The following is a 17,981-nucleotide window of genomic DNA, read 5'->3' on the forward strand; positions in this document are numbered from 1 at the left end:
GATATCTGCCATTGTTCCTGTACCCAAGAAAGCGAAGGTAACCGAACTTAATGACTATCGCCCCGTAGCACTCACTTCTGTCTTCATGAAGTGCTTTGAGAGGCTATTTGACGAACATATCACCTCCACCTTACCTGACACACTACAATTTGCATACAACATATCCACGGATGACGCAATCGCTCTGCACACTGCTCTATCCCATCTGGACAAGAGGAATACCTATGTAAGAATGATGTTCATCGATAACAGGTCAGCCTTCAACACCATAGTGCCATCCAAGCTCATCATTAAGTTCAGGGCCCTGGATCTGAACCCCGCCCTGTGCAACTGGGTCCTGGACTTCCTGATGGACCGACCTCAGGTGGTGAAGGTAGGCAACACCTCCGATACGCTGATCCTCAACACGGTGGCCCTCCTGTACTCCCTGTTCACACATGACTGCGTGAATGCTCACGTCTCCCAACTCAATCATCAAGTTTGCAGACGACACAATAGTGGTAGGCCTGATTACCAACAACGACGAGACAGCATACAGGGAGGAGGTGAGGGCCCTGGCAGAGTGGTGGCAAGAAAATAACCTCTCCCTCAACGTCAACAAAATGAAGGAGCTAATCGTGGACTTGAGGAGACAGCAGAGAGAGCATGCCCCCATCCACGTCGACAGGGCCACAGTGAAGAGAGTTCCTCAGCGTGCACATCACTGACAACCTGAAACAGTCCATCCACACAGACAGTGTGGTGAAGAATGCGCAGCAACACCTCCTCAACCTCAGGAGGCTGAAGAAATTTGGCTTGGCCCTTAAGACCCTCACAAACTTCTACAGATGCACCATTGAGAGCATCCTGTCGGGCTGTATCACTGCCTGGTATGGCAATTGCACTGTCTGCAACCGCAGGGCTCTCCAGAGGGTGCTGTGGTCAGCCCATCGCATCACCAGGGGCACACTCCCTGCCCTCCAGGACATCTACAGCACCCGGTGTCACAGGAAGGCCAAGAAGATCATCAAGGACCTCAGCCACCCGAGCCACGGCCTGTTCACCCCACTACCATCTAGAAAGGCAGAGACGATACAGGTGGATCATTGCTGGGACCGAAAGACTGAAAAACAGCTTCTATCTCCAGGCCATCAGACTGTTAAATAAACACCACTAGCCATCCTCCGACCAGTACCCTGCCCAGAACTTAGTCACTGTTACTAACCGGCTACCACCCGGTACTCTACCCTGCACCTTAGAGACTGCTGCCCTATGTACATAGTCATTGAACACTGGTCACTTTTAATAATGTTTTAATAATGTTAATAATGTTTTACTCACTTCATGTGTGTATACTGTATTCTAGTCAAGGCTCATCCTTGGGGGGAAAAAAGTATTTGATCCACTGCTGATTTTGTATGTTTGCCCACTGACAGACATGATCAGTCTATAAGTTTAATGGTAGGTTTATTTGAACAGTGAGAGACAGAATAACAACAAAGAAATCCAGAAAAACACATGTCAAAAATGTTATAAATTGATTTGCATTTTAATGAGGGAAATAAGTATTTGACCCCTCTGCAAAACATGACTTAGTACTTGGTGGCAAAACCCTTGTTGGCAATCACAGAGGTCAGATGTTTCTTGTAGTTGGCCACCAGGTTTGCACACATCTCAGGAGGGATTTTGTTCCACTCCTCTTTGCAGATCTTCTCCAAGTCATTAAGGTTTTGAGGCTGATGTTTGGCAACTCAAACCTTCAGCTCCCTCCACAGATTTTCTATGGGATTAAGGTCTGGAGACTGGCTAGGCCACTCCAGGACCTTAATGTTCTTCTTCTTGAGCCACTCCTTTGTTGCCTTGGCCGTGTGTTTTGGGTCATTGTCATGCTGGAATACCCATCCACAACCCATTTTCAATGCCCTGGCTGAGGGAAGGAGGTTCTCACTCAAGATTTGACGGTACATGGCCCCGTCCATCGTCCCTTTGATGCGGTGAAGTTGTCCTGTCCCCTTAGCAGAAAAACACCCCCAAAGCATAATGTTTCCACCTCCATGTTTGACGGTGGGGATGGTGTTCTTGGGGTCATAGGCAGCATTCCTCCTCCTCCAAACACGGCGAGTTGAGTTGATGCCAAAGAGCATCTGACCACAACACTTTCACCCAGTTCTCCTCTGAATCATTCAGATGTTAATTGGCAAACTTCATACGGCCCTGTATATGTGCTTTCTTGAGCAGGGGGACCTTGCGGGCGCTGCAGGATTTCAGTCCTTCACGGCGTAGTGTTACCAATTGTTTTCTTGGTGACTATGGTCCCAGCTGCCTTGAGATCATTGACAAGATCCTCCCGTGTAGTTCTGGGCTGATTCCTCACCGTTCTCATGATCATTGTAACTCCACGAGGTGAGATCTTGCATGGAGCCCCAGGCCGAGGGAGATTGACAGTTATTTTGTGTTTCTTCCATTTGCGAATAATCGCACCAACTGTTGTCACCTTCTCACCAAGCTGCTTGGCGATGGTCTTGTAGCCCATTCCAGCCTTGTGTAGGTCTACAATTTTGTCCCTGACATCCTTGGAGAGCTCTTTGGTTTTGGCCATGGTGGAGAGTTTGGAATCTGATTGATTGCTTCTGTGGACAGGTGTCTTTTTATACAGGTAACAAGCTGAGATTAGGAGCACTCCCTTTAAGAGTGTGCTCCTAATCTCAGCTCGTTACCTGTGTAAAAGACACCTGGGAGCCAGAAATCTTTCTGATTGAGATGGGGTCAAATACTTATTTCCCTCATTAAAATGCAAATCAATGTATAAAATTTTTGACATGCGTTTTTCTGGATCTTTTTGTTATTCTGTCTCACTGTTCAAATAAACCTACTATTAAAATTATAGACTGATCATTTCTTTGTCAGTGGGCAAACGTACAAAATCAGCAGGGGATCAAATACTTTTTTCCCTCACTGTAACTACCGCTGTGCACAACTTTTCTATTCATATACTGTCCATAATGTCTATACACACCACCATATACACATATATTCTGGACTCTGACTTTTCTCGTTCGGATATTTCTTAATTCCTTTCTTTTTATTTTGTTGTGTATTGTTAGGTATTACTGCACTGTTGGAGCTAGAAACATAAGCATTTTGCTGCATCTGCGATAACATGTGTATGCGACCAATAAAATTGTATTATATAACACCACAGGTATGCTTTGTTGTAAGTCATGTGTATTGTGTATCTTATGTCCTCTGTTCCACAGGGAGATTTTGTGACAGAGTACGTGGGAGAGGTGATAGATTCAGAAGAGTGCCAGCAGCGAATCAAACGCGCTCATGAGAACCGTGTGACTGACTTCTACATGCTCACCCTCACCAAGGTAACAACGTACAGGCTGTGTCCCAACAGTTTGGAATGGTCTCATTTACTTGACCCCTACACCTCATGACCAGTAATACATACAGTGCATTCGGAAAGTATTCGGATTCTCTGGTCTGATGAAACCGAGAATGAACTCTTTGGCATGAATGTCAAACGACCCTAAGCACACAGCCAAGACAACTCTCTGACTTGAACCCGTTCGAACATCCAACCTGACAGAGCTTGAGAGGATCTGCAGAGCAGAATGGGAGAAACTCCCCAAATACAGGTGTGCCAAGCTTGTACCGTCATACCCAAGAAGACTTGAGGCTGTAATCGCTGCCAAAGGTGCTTCAACAAAGTACTGAATAGAGGGTCTGAACACTTATGTAAATGTGTTATTTCATTTTATTTTTTATATATTTTTTTGCTAGAATTTATAAAAACCTGTTTTTGCTTTGTCATTATGGGCTATTGTGTGTAGATTGAGGGGGGAAAACAATTTAATCCATTTTAGAATAAGGCTGTAACGTAACAATGTGGAAAAAGTCAAGGGGCCTGAATACTTTCCGAATGCATTGTAGTATGTGTATGAATCTGTTAAGCTATGTGTCTCTCTCTTTTCAGTAGTGTGCGTCGCTTGGCTGTGTGTGTGGGGGTCTAACTGTGTGCATACGTGCGTGTGTGTGTGTATGTCTAAGTGCCTGTGTGTGTTCCTCAGGACCGGGTGATTGACGCGGGTCCCAAAGGGAACACCTCTCGCTTCATTAACCACAGCTGCAGCCCCAACTGTGAGACGCAGAAATGGACTGTCAACGGAGATGTACGGATAGGGCTCTTCACCCTGTGTGACATAGATGCTGGTGAGGAGAGCGACACGCACGCGTTCTGTATTTTTGCGATTGATTTCTCTGATCGATCTCATCTCTCCTGCAGACACGGAGCTGACATTTAACTATAATCGTGTGTGTTCTGCAGGCACTGAGTTGACGTTTAACTATAACCTGGACTTGGTGGGGAATAGAAGGTCATCGTGTCACTGTGGAGCTGAGAACTGCTCTGGCTTCCTAGGGGTGCGGCCTACGGTACGGGACACGCCCACATTCTCTCTCCTTATTATGACTGCATCATGTAGGAATCAAGTAACATGTTACTGGTGTCTCACCTTAGCAGAACGCTTCTGTCCATGGTTTGTCTGCAATGTTGTATAGTCTTATAGAAGTGGGCCTAACAGGGTTTACATCTCTTCTCTCTCTGTTTTTAACAAGGTACATTTTCAGAATGTCTCTTCTCAGAAGGTCATATAAACCATATTGCTAATAATAAATGATGACAATGGATTAAGAGCTATTGCTCCTACAGCTACAGTATCCTATTTGACTGTTTAGGCTTAGATATCTGTTAAGGGGGGGGTTTACAGGGAGGGTGGTTTACAGGGAGGGTTTTCTGGGTGGGAATGACCGGTGAGTTTCCCTGTGGGTCCTGCTTTTTGTTACACATCTATGGGCTTATCAACAGTAAAGATAACAATTATATCATTAATATAACATTCCTTTCTGAAAAACAATGGCAACACTAGCTATTCTCTCTTGGAATATGAAAGGCTTAAATTGCCCTATCAAACGTTCAAGCTGTCTTAATATCCCAGCAAGAAAGCATATTGATATAGAAATGCTCCAATAAACACAGCTGCTCCATAAGGACACACACAGAATGCACAACCATTTGTACAAACTGGCTGCTTTTTCATCAGACTCAAACAAAAGGTGTAATCATAATGATACATAAGAAATTCAACCACCATCTTGGGTAAGGGCGAAGACCAAAAAGGCAGAAACACTTTCCTTAAATGTATCCATAATGGAAAGAAAATTGCCTTTATTAATGTGTATGCTACAAATTCATATGATTCTACGTTTTTTGATTCTCTGAACAGCATAGTGTTAGAATTATCTGAATTCCATCTGGTTATTGGGACAGACATGAATGCCATTTTGGACATGCAGGACAAATCTATTAAGACTAACTACAATCCACACGCAACCAAGGCTCTCCAACATACAGTATACTCTGATTACAACCTCATGTTTGCAAGCACATAATCCAAAAGCGAACGAGTACACTTTCTACTCAAACAGGCAGAAAACATTCTCCCCAATCGATTTTATATTATCTACACCTCTATTTTGTACAATTATGAACATAGAAATTCGACATATGAGCTTGACCGATCACCCCACCTACTACTGCCAATTACAAAATGTCAGAATCTCCTAAAAGAGCAACAAGATGGCGTTTCATTACTACAAAATCCTACATTCTGTGATCAATTTGAAATTGAACTAAGTTCATTCTTAATGATTAATACAAATTCAGTCGATGAACCCCGGATTCTATGTGATGCCACCAAAGGTTTTATTCAAAATAATACAACTGCATTTCCATCTATGTATTGGTAAGACAGAGAGCAGAATTTGCCATCCATGGAGTTAGACTCAACCATTACTTCCATGGTCATTGTCTCAGTCGTTTACTGGCCAACAAGCTACGCAGTAAGCTTAGCTGATACAGCAACTATTGAATCTGAAATAGGGGAATTCATATCAGAACCCAAATTAGTAAAAGATTCTCTCACTTCTATAAAGAACTGTACACCCCAGATTGTTAATCCTCAACATAGGAAGCCACCTCCCTGGGAGCCCAAATCTTTCTCAATGAACTGAAATGAGCATTGGATAGCATGAATAAAGGCAAATCACCTGGATGGGATGGTATTCCCCCCCCAAGGTGTATTTTAAAAATGTGGAATCAATTAGGTCCACTATTGCTCAATGATTAACACAGCTGTACACAAAGGTTCATTTGGGAGAGATGTGAATACAGAACTCATTTCTAATTATCTTTGATAAACAGATATTAAACAGTTTTCAAATTTGTTGTCGTCCCGTCTCGAAGACTTACTTACACAAATTGCTTACCCAAATTGGTCCACAAAAAAAATGTTTATCCTCCGTTGACTATTACATATCTTATAGCTCAGACACACTGGTAGGATTGTCAAACGTTTGCCTGCCAACTGTACTTAGCATTTCTGAACAGAGTGTCGACAGTCAATCTCTTTTGTGTTCACACAGCAAAGACCTTGGAAGTTGTCAGCCACTCAGCCTTGTTAAAATAATAAAAACCAGAAGGTGGCAGTAGCGTTGTTTGGCCTTAGTGTTGTGTGCATTGCGTCTGTGCACTTAGCTAGGTACAATCCCATAGCCTACATTGTCCTTACAAATGTATTAATTTTTTTAACTGCAGTAAAAGTGCAGTAACGGCAGTCGACTGTGGTATTTTGGACTCTAGTTGCATACTAGCTGCAGTTATACTGCACTCTGACTACAATCTTTTTTTCCGTAAGGGTGCATATTAAGTATGACTGGCTCATCCATGGATGTACGAAGAAAATGCCCTCTTCTTTTTTTTTTTTTTTGGCTCCCCCACGTGAGGGTTCGTGCTCTCCGATTGGCTCAAATTCAAGTTGTTGGTCACTGACGAGCATTGCGATTCTACAAGTAGAATCTGTAGGTTCATCGCAGTGTTGTAGACCGGTCTCGAGTCCCTTCTCGAGACCACATATTGAGTGTCTCGGTGTCGGATACATTTGTACTCTGACTTGACTCTGTCTCGGACAGTGAGGACTCGTAATTCCTTCCCGAGACCAGCGGAGTAAAAAAAAAGTCCATTCAGTCAGCGCATAAAAACTCTAAGCCAGACCAAATATTCTTGAATCATTATTACAGTATCTTAACAGTCTTCATATCTATTATAGACATGTTTGCGCTGTGGCGAACCTATAGGCCTTCAGTGTGTGACCGGTTCGTGATTCTGCAAGGACAGTAACCGTAATACTGTGGCGGTGACGAAATTTCGTCAGCCGGTGATTGTCAAACAAATAACTGTCGGTCTCATGGTAATTTACCGATTAATTAACATAAACACATTTTAGCATCTCCTGGCTTCCACACATAGCCTACAAGCCACTGATGCAGACCTTTGGAAGATCTACATTTAAAAAAGTCTAATAAAACCATGTAATATAGCCTACACCTTCACAATATATCCATTATTTATTTTAGACAGGTCTAAAGAAGCATGAAGAAAATGTAGTCTATTTCAGAAGAACAGAATAGCCTACTCTGAGTTGTCCTTATGTTAGGTCCTGATCTGGCTATGCCAAATGGCTGTGGGCTACACCAGCTCATTTGGCAGACAAGATTTGCTTAGAATTCCATGGCATTATTTTCTATTATTTTATAGTATGAAGAATCCCTGAGTGCTGCGCGCTCCGAAGCGCCTCTCACTCACATGGCTCTCCATCATGTGATCGGGTCTTTCTCACAGGCTACAGGTGAAGACAGACACATCGGGGACGCAACTGCAGTATGAAAAAATAATTTAAAAAATGTGTGCACTCACTAACTAAGTCGCTCTGGATAAGAGCGTCTGCTAAATGACTAAAATGTAAAACATTTCCTTATCCAATTCTGAGATGCATATTGAAGATATTGGAAGAACAGTCCACATTTACTTTTCGTCAGCCAACAAGATGAGTAGGCCTAACGAACAGCAAAAGCACTAGCCTATGTCAATCTACTATCCCCCATAGTACAAATGTTGACCTATTCTCTGCGATAAATAAATATTCCGAACATAGTCTGGGACAGTTGTGGGATGCGATAGATCCCAAATTAATACAACTACTAGCATCAAAAACATTTTTTACGCAATGTGGCCGAAGCAATGAGCACAAGGCAGTAGGCTATAAGTGCTAATGGGAAAATACCATTATCAAAAGTGAACGCAAATGTGATTATGCATGTAATGCTTTTTATGGTGAAAATGATCTACCCCAAACTTGAAACTCACGCGCTGCTTATGTATGCCAGTTAGGCTCTACACCCCTTGTAAAGCGGATTAATGTGCTTAATTTTAATAAGTTATTTGGCCACTTTAGTTGTGATACAAACCTTATCAAAACGTATAGGCCTATGGGCTAGGCTACATGAGGTGTGCGACTATCATTTGTAAAAGTCAACAACAAAAAAAGGCATTGTTTCTTATGCGGGCATCATTCACAAGTGATAATATATCATTCACAAGTGATGGGCTAATATTGTCACCTCTCAGACTATTCTTGATTTAATCTAGTCTTTACATATACTAAATGATGTGTGATTTTTTATATTTTTTATATTTAGAATGGACCATTATCATGCACCTGTCTCGAAACAGGGGAAGGGAAAGAAATACATGGCATCTATGCACTTAAATAGCGAATGAAGGACGCTTTTCCCGTGGTTCATTTTCATGCCAGCCAGGTAGGCTATACTCCTGTTGTAAAGATAAGCAATGTGCTTAATATTAGGAAAGTTGAGAAATAAATATAGTAGGCCTAGCCTATAGAAAGCTGATGGGATCCTCCTCTTTTTAATAGAGGCCATCACTCTGTTTTCTCATGCAATTGCATAGCCTATAGAAATGTTGCGCACCATGAGCCATGGGCTGTCATGAGTGTTTGATTAGATTTTCGATTACATTGATGTCAGTGTGATTAGAGGGACAATAGAGTGCTGAGTACCAGGCAGTTAGCAGGTTTAGTAGGCTATTAATGACCACCAGCAGCATCAGAGCTTGGAGAATCGTAGTTACCGTGACTAAATGGTCACGTGGAATTTGATTGCTTTCATGACTCGTGACCGCCTGTGTGGTGGTAATGTGGTCACCACAACAGTCCTAGGTAATACCAGCGCACTCATGTAGGAGAGTGCACTTTTTGTAAAACACAAAGGGCCAGTGGTACAGTGCCTTGCAGAAGTATTCATTCCCCTTTGCGTTTTTCCTATTTTGTTGCATTACAACCTGTAATTTAAATGGATTTTTATTTGGATTTCATGTAATGGACATACACAAAATAGTCAAAATTGGTGAAGTGAAATGAAAACAATAACTTGTTTCAAAAAATGATTGAAGATAAATAACGGAAAAGTGGTGCGTGCATATGTATTCACCCCTTTTGCTATGAAGCCCCTAAATAAGATCTGGTGCATAATTAGTTAGATTGCACACAGGTGGACTTTAAGTGTCACATGACCTGTCACATGATCTCAGTATACAGTGGTGTGAAAAAGTGTTTGCCCCCTTCCTGATTTCTTATTTGTTTGCATGTTTGTCTCACTTAAATGTTTGAGATCATCAAACAAATTTAAATATTAGTCAAAGATAACACAAGTAAACACAAAATGCAGTTTTGAAATGAAGGTTGTTATTATTAAGGGGAAAAAAATCCAAACCCACAAGGCCCTGTGTGAAAAAGTGATTGCCCCCTACAACCTAATAACTGGTTGGGCCAACCTTAGCAGCAACAACTGCAATCAAGCGTTTGCGATAACTTGCAATGAGTCTTTTACAGCGCTGTGGAGGAATTTTGGCCCACTCATCTTTGCAGAATTGTTGTAGGATTCTTTGATAGACAGCAGAATTCATGGTTCCATTTATCACAGCAAGTCTTCCAGGTCCTGAAGCAGCAAAACAGGCCCAGACCATCACACTACCACCACCATATTTTACTGTTGGTATGATGTTCTTTTTCTGAAATGCGGTGTTACTTTTATGCCAGATGTAATGGGACACACACCTTCCAAAAAGTTCAACTTTTGTCTCGTCAGTCCACAGAGTATTTTCCCAAAGGTCTTGGGGATCATCAAGATGTTTTCTGGCAAAAATGAGACAAGTGACAAATGAGACAAATGAGACTCAGCAGTGGTTTTCGTCTTGGAACTCTGCCATGCAGGCCATTTTTGCCCAGTCTCTTTCTTATGGTGGAGTCATGAACACTGACCTTAACTGAGGCAAGTGAGGCCTGCAGCTCTTTGGATGTTGTTTTGGGGTCTTTTGTGACCTCTTGGATGAGCCGTCGCTGCGCTCTTCGGGGTAATTTTGGTCTGCCGGCCACTCCTTGGAAGGTTCACCACTGTTCTGTGTGTTCGCCATTTTGTGGATAATGGCTCTCACTGTGGTTCGCTGGAGTCCCAAAGCTTTAGAAATGGCTTTATAACCTTTTCCAGACTGATGGATCTGAATTACTTTCTTTCTCATTTGTTCCTGAATTTCTTTGGATCGCTGCATGATGTCTAGCTTTTGAGGATCTTTTGGTCTACTTCACTTTGTCAGGCAGGTCCTATTTAAGTGATTCCTTGATTGAGAACAGGTGTGGCAGTAATCAAGCCTGGGTGTGGCTAGAGGAATTGAACTCAGGTGTGATAAACCACAGTTGAGTTGTGTTATAACATGGGGGGCAAACACTTTTTCACACAGGGCCATGTAGGTTTGGATTTTGTTTTCCCTTAATAATAACAACCTTCATTTCAAAACTGCATTTTGTGTTTACTTGTGTTATCTTTGACTAATATTTAAATTTGTTTGATGATCTGAAACATTTAAGTGTGACAAACATTTTTTCACACCACTGTATATACACCTGTTCTGATAGGCCCCAGAGTCTGCAACACCACTAAGCAAGGGGCACCTCCAAGCAAGCAGCACCATGAAGACCAAGGAGCTCTCCAAACAGTTCAGGGACAAAGTTGTGGAGAAGTACCGATCAGGGTTGGGTTATAAAAAAATATCAAACTTTGAACATCCCACGGAGCACCATTAAATCCATAAAAAAATTGAAAGAATATGGCACCACATCAAACCTGCCAAGAGAGGGCTGCCCACCCAAACTCACGGACCAGGCAAAGAGGACATTAATCAGAGAGGCAACAAAGAGACCAAAGATAACCCTGAAGGATCTGCAAAGCTCCACAGCGGAGATTGGAGTATCTGTCCATAGGACCACTTTAAGCCGTACACTCCACAGAGCTGGGCTTTACGGAAGAGTGGCCAGAAAAAAATAAGCAAACACGTTTGGTGTTCGCCAAAAGGCATGTGGGAGACTCCCCAAACACATGGAAGAAGGTACTCTAGTCAGATGAGACTGAAATTGAGTTTTTTGGCCATCAAGGAAAACGCTATGTCTGGCGCAAACCCAACACCTCTCATCACCCCGAGAACACCATCCCCACAGTTAAGCATGGTGGTGGCAGCATCATGCTGTGGGGTTGTTCTTCATCGGCAGGGACTGGGAAACTGGTCAGAATTGAAAGAATGATGGATGGCGCTAAATACAGGGAAATTCTTGAGGGAAACCTGTTTCAGTCTTCCAGAGATTTGAGACTGGGACGGAGTTTGACCTTCCAGCAGGACAATGACCCTAAGCATACTGCTAAAGCAACACTCAAGTGGTTTAAGGGGAAACATTTAAATGTCTTGGAATGGCCTAGTCAAAGCCCAGGCCTCAATCCAATTGAGAATCTGTGGTATAACTTAAAGATTGCTGTACACCAGCAGAACCCATCCAACTTGAAGGAGCAGGAGCAGTTTTGCCTTGAAGAATGGGCAAAAATCCCAGTGGTTAGATGTGCCAAGCTTATAGAGACATACCCCAAGAGACTTGCAGCTGTAATTGCTGCAAAAGGTGGCTCTACAAAGTATTGACTTTGGGGGGGAGTGAATAGTTATGCACGCTCAAGTTTTCAGTTTTTTTGTCTTATTTCTTGTTTGTTTCACAATAAAATATATTTCGCATCTTCAAAGTGGTAGGCATGTTGTGTAAATCAAATGATACAAACCCCCCCAAAATCCATTTTAATTCCAGGTTGTAAGGCAACAAAATAGGAAAAATGCCAAGGGGGGTGAATACTTTCGCAAGCCACTGTATAGTGGAGGCTATATGCAGGAATAAACCGTATACCCACTTTTTTCAGTGGGCATTGCGTATACTCACTTCTGATGCGTATCAAATTAGTGTAGTGGAGGTATCGACTTATCAGTTATGTAGTACAACAGAGAAATCATGCACAGAGTAGCCTATACAATCGCAAAGCACGTGAAATAGATTCACATGCGTGCCGCACACACAGCCTATTTTCAGCTGAATAGAATCTGCAGGCAGCAAGAGTGTGAAGCTCTCAACTGGTTTTGGCATGGAGCAGCTCACAGAAGAATTACATCGGTAGCCGGTAGGGTAGGAAAGACGTTTCAACGTATGATATCTACCAGCAAATGCTAACTAAGGCAACAATGGGTATGCAAACCAGGTGGTATTGAAAAAGTTTAGTCCAAAGTGTTGGTTAGTAGGCTATTTGTGGTGCGTAATTGTCATCATGCCCTGTTTGCATCAGGTGTGTAGACATGGATGGGCCTTGGTGGACTGAGGCCGACCCACTGGGGAGCCAGGCCCTGACAGGCCCACCCAATCAGATTGATGTGGTTGAAACATTGTTGTGGACTTAGAACATTATATATTTTTTCTATTAACAAAAGTGTGATTTTTGAGAGTGAAAATCTGAAAAACTCTATAAAAAAACAGGATTCTTCACACAGGGTGCCTTTCCTTCACTGGGCGGGCCGTTTAGGAACATTTGGGCAATATTTTGGTATACATCCACTTCTCCAGGCACCACTGCATAGGGCTGATGGAAAGACAGCAGTCACACACAGCATGATGTTAAAGGATAAGCAGTCCATAAACTCGGACATAATAAGCTAGTAGATCCCAATCATAAGAATACAAAAACACAACCATTAAGCCTTTCCCAAACGAAATGTACAACTTACTTCCCGTTGCAAAAAATATTTCACGTTTAGCCCACAGTCACCTGTGACCTAAAGTTTAAAGTTGAACTGACAGCGTTTTAAATACTTTGCAGATATGAAACAAACAGAAATATCAAATTCCCAGTTTATGCTACAAAACCAACTTCATAAGAGGTTTTAAAAACATGTTCTATTTGACTCAACATTCTATGACGTACACTAAGGCGTCATTGGCAGAATAGATGGATGCAGTTCAATGTATAATTAATATAATTCACCAGTACAATATTGCTATCAGGTTGTAAATCACAGCTGGCCTGGTACATTGTTTGCTGCCTCCATTTGGGATGCACTGTTTCAGATTCAATTAGTCAATATTCTGGACAAAAACATACGAATGTAACTAAGGCTGGGAATGTCAATACTATCAAACTAGCAAGGGCAATGATCACAAGTCAGTAATAATGTGGCTAATAGGTTAGCGTATCTATTTATGTAGCAAGCTAAAAATACGGATCCTAACGTTAGCTAGATAGTTAGCTAGGTGCTAGGAGGATGTCATATCATGCCATTGGAGGAGTGGGTGAGTGACTGACTTTTTCCCCTCATATCGTTTTCGGTGGCTATACACAGCTAGAGATGCAGGTGTCATTTGGTTAGTTAGCAAGAACTTGAACGACTGTTATCTAGTTAGCATATCTCTTGCGTTCGCAAATTCACTCTGGCTATCTACTCTGATTTCAGAACACTCTAATCTGAGTGTGCCAGAGCGCAGAACAACTGATAATTTACAAACACGCAACACCCGCTGAATATGACAAGGTAATGGTCAAGAAGGCTCTAGATAACATGTAAACAGCCTAACCAGCTCTGCTATGGCGAGTAAAATTGTCAGTGAGATGTTCTCTCATTTGTGTCTGGAAGTTGCTAGCTAGCCAGTTAGCTTGGGTGCTTGGTTGGGACAAGCATGCGTTGGCAGGCAAGCTGCAGAAGGACGAGGAGACTACAATTCCTCATTGTTTATCAGTGCAATTCTGACGGCCAACTAGCTGAAAAAGTTTGAGGGTTTATCAAATTTTCCTTCGTTAGATTTTAGCTCATCTTGCTCTGTCAAGCATTAGTTGTTGATCTTGTTGATGTGCATAACTGAGGGAGAGGGAGCCTACCCTTTTTATGGTTGTTTGATCAATAGGACTGTAAAGTTCCCAAATGTAAGAGGACTCCTGTGGTGTTTACATATTTGCATAAATCCATTCAGGTGTATTTTGTGGCTTTTGGCGAATGTGTTCTAATGATCTAAAGTCGCGCTGTTGCAACTGCCTGTAAACACACAGTCCAGTTCAAAGTGAATGATGGCAGGCCCGTGTGGCAAATGGCTTGTTTTCATGAAGGTCTACTGTATCTCTGATTGGCTATAGCGCACCGGTCTGTGTAGACTCCGTTCCTGGACAAGACAGATGTTTTTATTCTGTTTTATTTACTGCAGTGTCTATTAATTGTCCGAATGCACGGCCGCTTTCCCACTATATTGCTATAGAATTTTCACAAATGCCTTAGTATACGTAATTCCCAAACATTCTAAGAATTTATGAAAATGTGAAAATGACAATATCTAAGTGGTCGCTTGTCAAAGTTTTTTTTTAAAGTGTAATTCTTCCTGGGGTGTATATGAACAGATTTTAATATGATTTCATATTGCTAAAATGCTGTCAGTTCCACTTGAAATGCAGCAATGTTTCACACACAAGTTATTTTCAAAGAGATGGCTAACAACATCAAGCACGCTGCAATAAAAAACACAGTTCCACTCACCAGATGATGATCATTTGAAACTTAAGTTATTCTTGAAAAGGGAGAAGCTAACAACTGCTGCAACCGCTGAAAACTAGCCGACAACAAAAGCTAGCTAGAGCTAGACCATCGGAAACTACTGCTCGCTATTGTGCAGTGACCTGTTGGCCTTCAAGAAGGCAGAAGTTTCCATACGTTTTTGTAAAAACGGTGCCATCCATTAAATCAAAATGTGATTGGTTGATTCCACTGTCACTCCAACATTTTGCCCTAATACAGTTGAATGGCAGATGCCTTTATCTAATTTCTGATGGCCTAGCCAATGGCTGACTTAGCTAGCTAGATTTATCTCTTCAGAGACCAGCAAAGAAAAATCCTGATTGGATCATTTTTTCTCTTCAGTGTTAACCCTTTCCAACAAAACTGAAGAGATTAAATCAGAACATTATAGAAAATAATACTATAATTATCATTAATATAATTATTTTATGAATCCTTAGCCCTTCTCTGAAGGCGTAGAAGGCCCATTGCTCCCCACTGTGTTTGGGTTAGTAATCATTTGTAGAGTGCCTCTATTTTCCCTCAGCATGCATTTCTTTCACTATTTTGAATGTCTGAAGAATCCATATGTTGTTCTGAAATATGAACACAAATACTGGACATTCTTTACTCTTATGGTGGTGATTTGACAAAATTACAATCATGGTCTTGAATTGGACTCGCATTTTTCTGGTCTCAGTCTTGACTCGTCTCGGACCACTTGTCCCCCTCCCAGTCTTGGTCTTGACTCGGTCTCGGGCCCCTTGTCCCCCTCCCAGTCTCTGTCTTGACTCAGTCTCGCCCCTATACTATATGCCAATCCCTCAGCCGTAGTGGTATTGGGCAATATTTGCTCTGCTTTGTTCAGAATCACTAGAAGCAGCAGACAAGGCATTCCAATTTCTCCTTTGATATTTGTATTAACCATGTAACCCCTGGCAATTCATCAATCGATGGAAAGAACACCAATTTCTCTCAAATCTACTGATAATTTCATTATACGCTTACTATATTTTACTATATCTAGAGAATGTATCTCAATCGCTCCCAAACACATTGAATATCATAGATACATTCAGCTTAATCTCAAATTATAAAATTAATCTAACCAAATCAGCCCTACTGCCTCTTAAGACCCCAATGGAGGACTCCATCTCTTCTTATGGAATCCCAATCGTTCCCCATTTTAAATATTTGGGAGTAGATATATTTCCTTCCTTAGAGAAAACCATTGCCAGAAACTTTAACAGAACACACAAATCAATTAAATCAGACCTCCGTAGATAGACTAACATCCCAGTTGTTTTAACTGGCAGAATATCTATTGTCAAAATGAATATATTGCCACGGCTGAATTTCTGTAGTTCAATGCTTCCCATGTCTCCCCCTTCTGGCTATTGGGATAAAATAAATTATGTATATAAACCCTGGATTGGTGATGCTATGTATTGACCATTGAGAGGCGTTGAAGCCACCTGTCAGCTGTATTGGCACTCCCCAGTAGGAGCAGTCCTCCATAGGAATGAATGGAATTCTACAGTATTAAATGTATTTAAGTATTTTTCTGTTGTAGTGGGGACAGTAACATTAGTCATCTAAAAAAAGTACACTTTAAGGAAAATGTTTTTGTTCATTTATTTGTATGTTTAGCTCACATCATATAATATAAAAGTATGCATTAAGCTGTCTGTAATAGAATAAACGTGGCAAAAACAAATGTAGACATTTAATAAATGCATTTCTGTAGCTTCCAAAATATTTTTTTACAATGGTGAGGGATGCCAAGATGGAGGCCCTATCAATCATCTATTGTATATATAAATCATTGGATAAAATCCATAGTGCGGTTTCAAAATGTATATGGCAAGGGAAAGATGTAGGGGACTATCCGTACCAAACTTTCAATTGTATTTACAGGCACTAGCATTTCACCCCATCCTTAATTGGTTTATACATTATTATTCCGCCCCCTGGCTGAGTATAAAGATAAATATGGTGTCTGCTATTGCCCTGGGAGAGGTGGTCTTCCCTGATATACAGTGCATTTGGAAAGTATTTAGACCCCTTGACCTTTTCCACATTTTGTTATGTTACAGCCTTATTCTAAAATGGATTAAATAAAAATGTTTCCTCATCAATCTACACACAATACCCCATAAAGACAAAGCAAAAACAGGTTTTTAGAAATGTTTGCAAATGTATTAAAATAAAAAACTGAAATATTACATTTACATAAGTATTCAGACCATTTACTCAGTACTTTGTTGAAGCACCTTTGGCAGCGATTACAGCTTAGTCTTCTTGGGTATGACGCTACAAGCTTGGCACACCTGTATTTGGGGAGTTTCTCCCATTCTTCTCTGCAGATCCTCTCAAGCTCTGTCAGGTTGGATGGGGAGCGACGCTGCACATCTATTTTCAGGTCTCTCCAGAGATGTTCAAGTCCGGGCTCTGGCTGGGCCACTCAAGGACATTCAGAGACTTGTCCCGAAGCCACTCCTGCATTGTCTTGGCTGTGTGCTTAGGGTCGTTGTCCTGTTGGAAGGTGAACCTTCGCCCCAGCTCTGGAGCAGGTTTTCATCAAGGATCTCTCTGTACTTTGTTTCCGTTCACCTTTGCCTTGATCTTGACTAGTCTCCCAGTCCCTGCTGCTGAAAAACATCCCCACAGCATGATGCTGCCACCACCATGCTTCACCGTAGGGATGGTGCCAGGTTTCCTCCAGACGTGACGCTTGAAATTCAGGCCAAGGAGTTGAATCTTGGTTTCATCAGACCAGACAATCTTGTTTCTCATGGTCTGAGAGTCTTTAGGTGCCTTTTGGCAAATTCCAAGCAGGCTGTCATGTACTGAGGAGTGGCTTCCGTCTGGCCACTCTACCATAAAGGCCTGATTGGTGGAGTGCTGCGTGCATATGTATTCACTCCCTTTACTATGAAGCCCTTAAATAAGATTTGGTGCAACCAATTACCTTCAGAAGTCACATAATTCGTTAAATAAAGTCCACCTGTATGCAATCTACGTGTCACATGATCTGTCACATGATGTCAGTATATATACACCTGTTCTGAAAGGTCCCAGAGTCTGCAACACCACTAAGCAAGGGGCACCACCAAGCAAGCGGCACCAT

General features: G+C 41.8%; 1 protein-coding gene across 4 annotated transcripts in view; it reads left to right on the forward strand.

Moving 5' to 3' along the window:
• nsd3 (nuclear receptor binding SET domain protein 3) overlaps positions 1-17,981 on the forward strand; it is a 49,066-nt gene that overhangs the window by 17,924 nt on the left and 13,161 nt on the right. For all 4 annotated transcript variants that reach the window (XM_041901244.2, XM_045225736.1, XM_045225737.1 and 1 more), the window contains 3 exons: positions 3,237-3,353; positions 4,056-4,197; positions 4,313-4,419. In XM_041901244.2, coding sequence (XP_041757178.2) covers positions 3,237-3,353; positions 4,056-4,197; positions 4,313-4,419 — 366 coding nt within the window. The remainder of the gene's footprint in view (positions 1-3,236; positions 3,354-4,055; positions 4,198-4,312; positions 4,420-17,981) is intronic.

This window comes from Coregonus clupeaformis, chromosome 16 (genome assembly GCF_020615455.1).
Source record: "Coregonus clupeaformis isolate EN_2021a chromosome 16, ASM2061545v1, whole genome shotgun sequence".
Classification (NCBI taxonomy): Eukaryota; Metazoa; Chordata; class Actinopteri; order Salmoniformes; family Salmonidae; genus Coregonus; species Coregonus clupeaformis.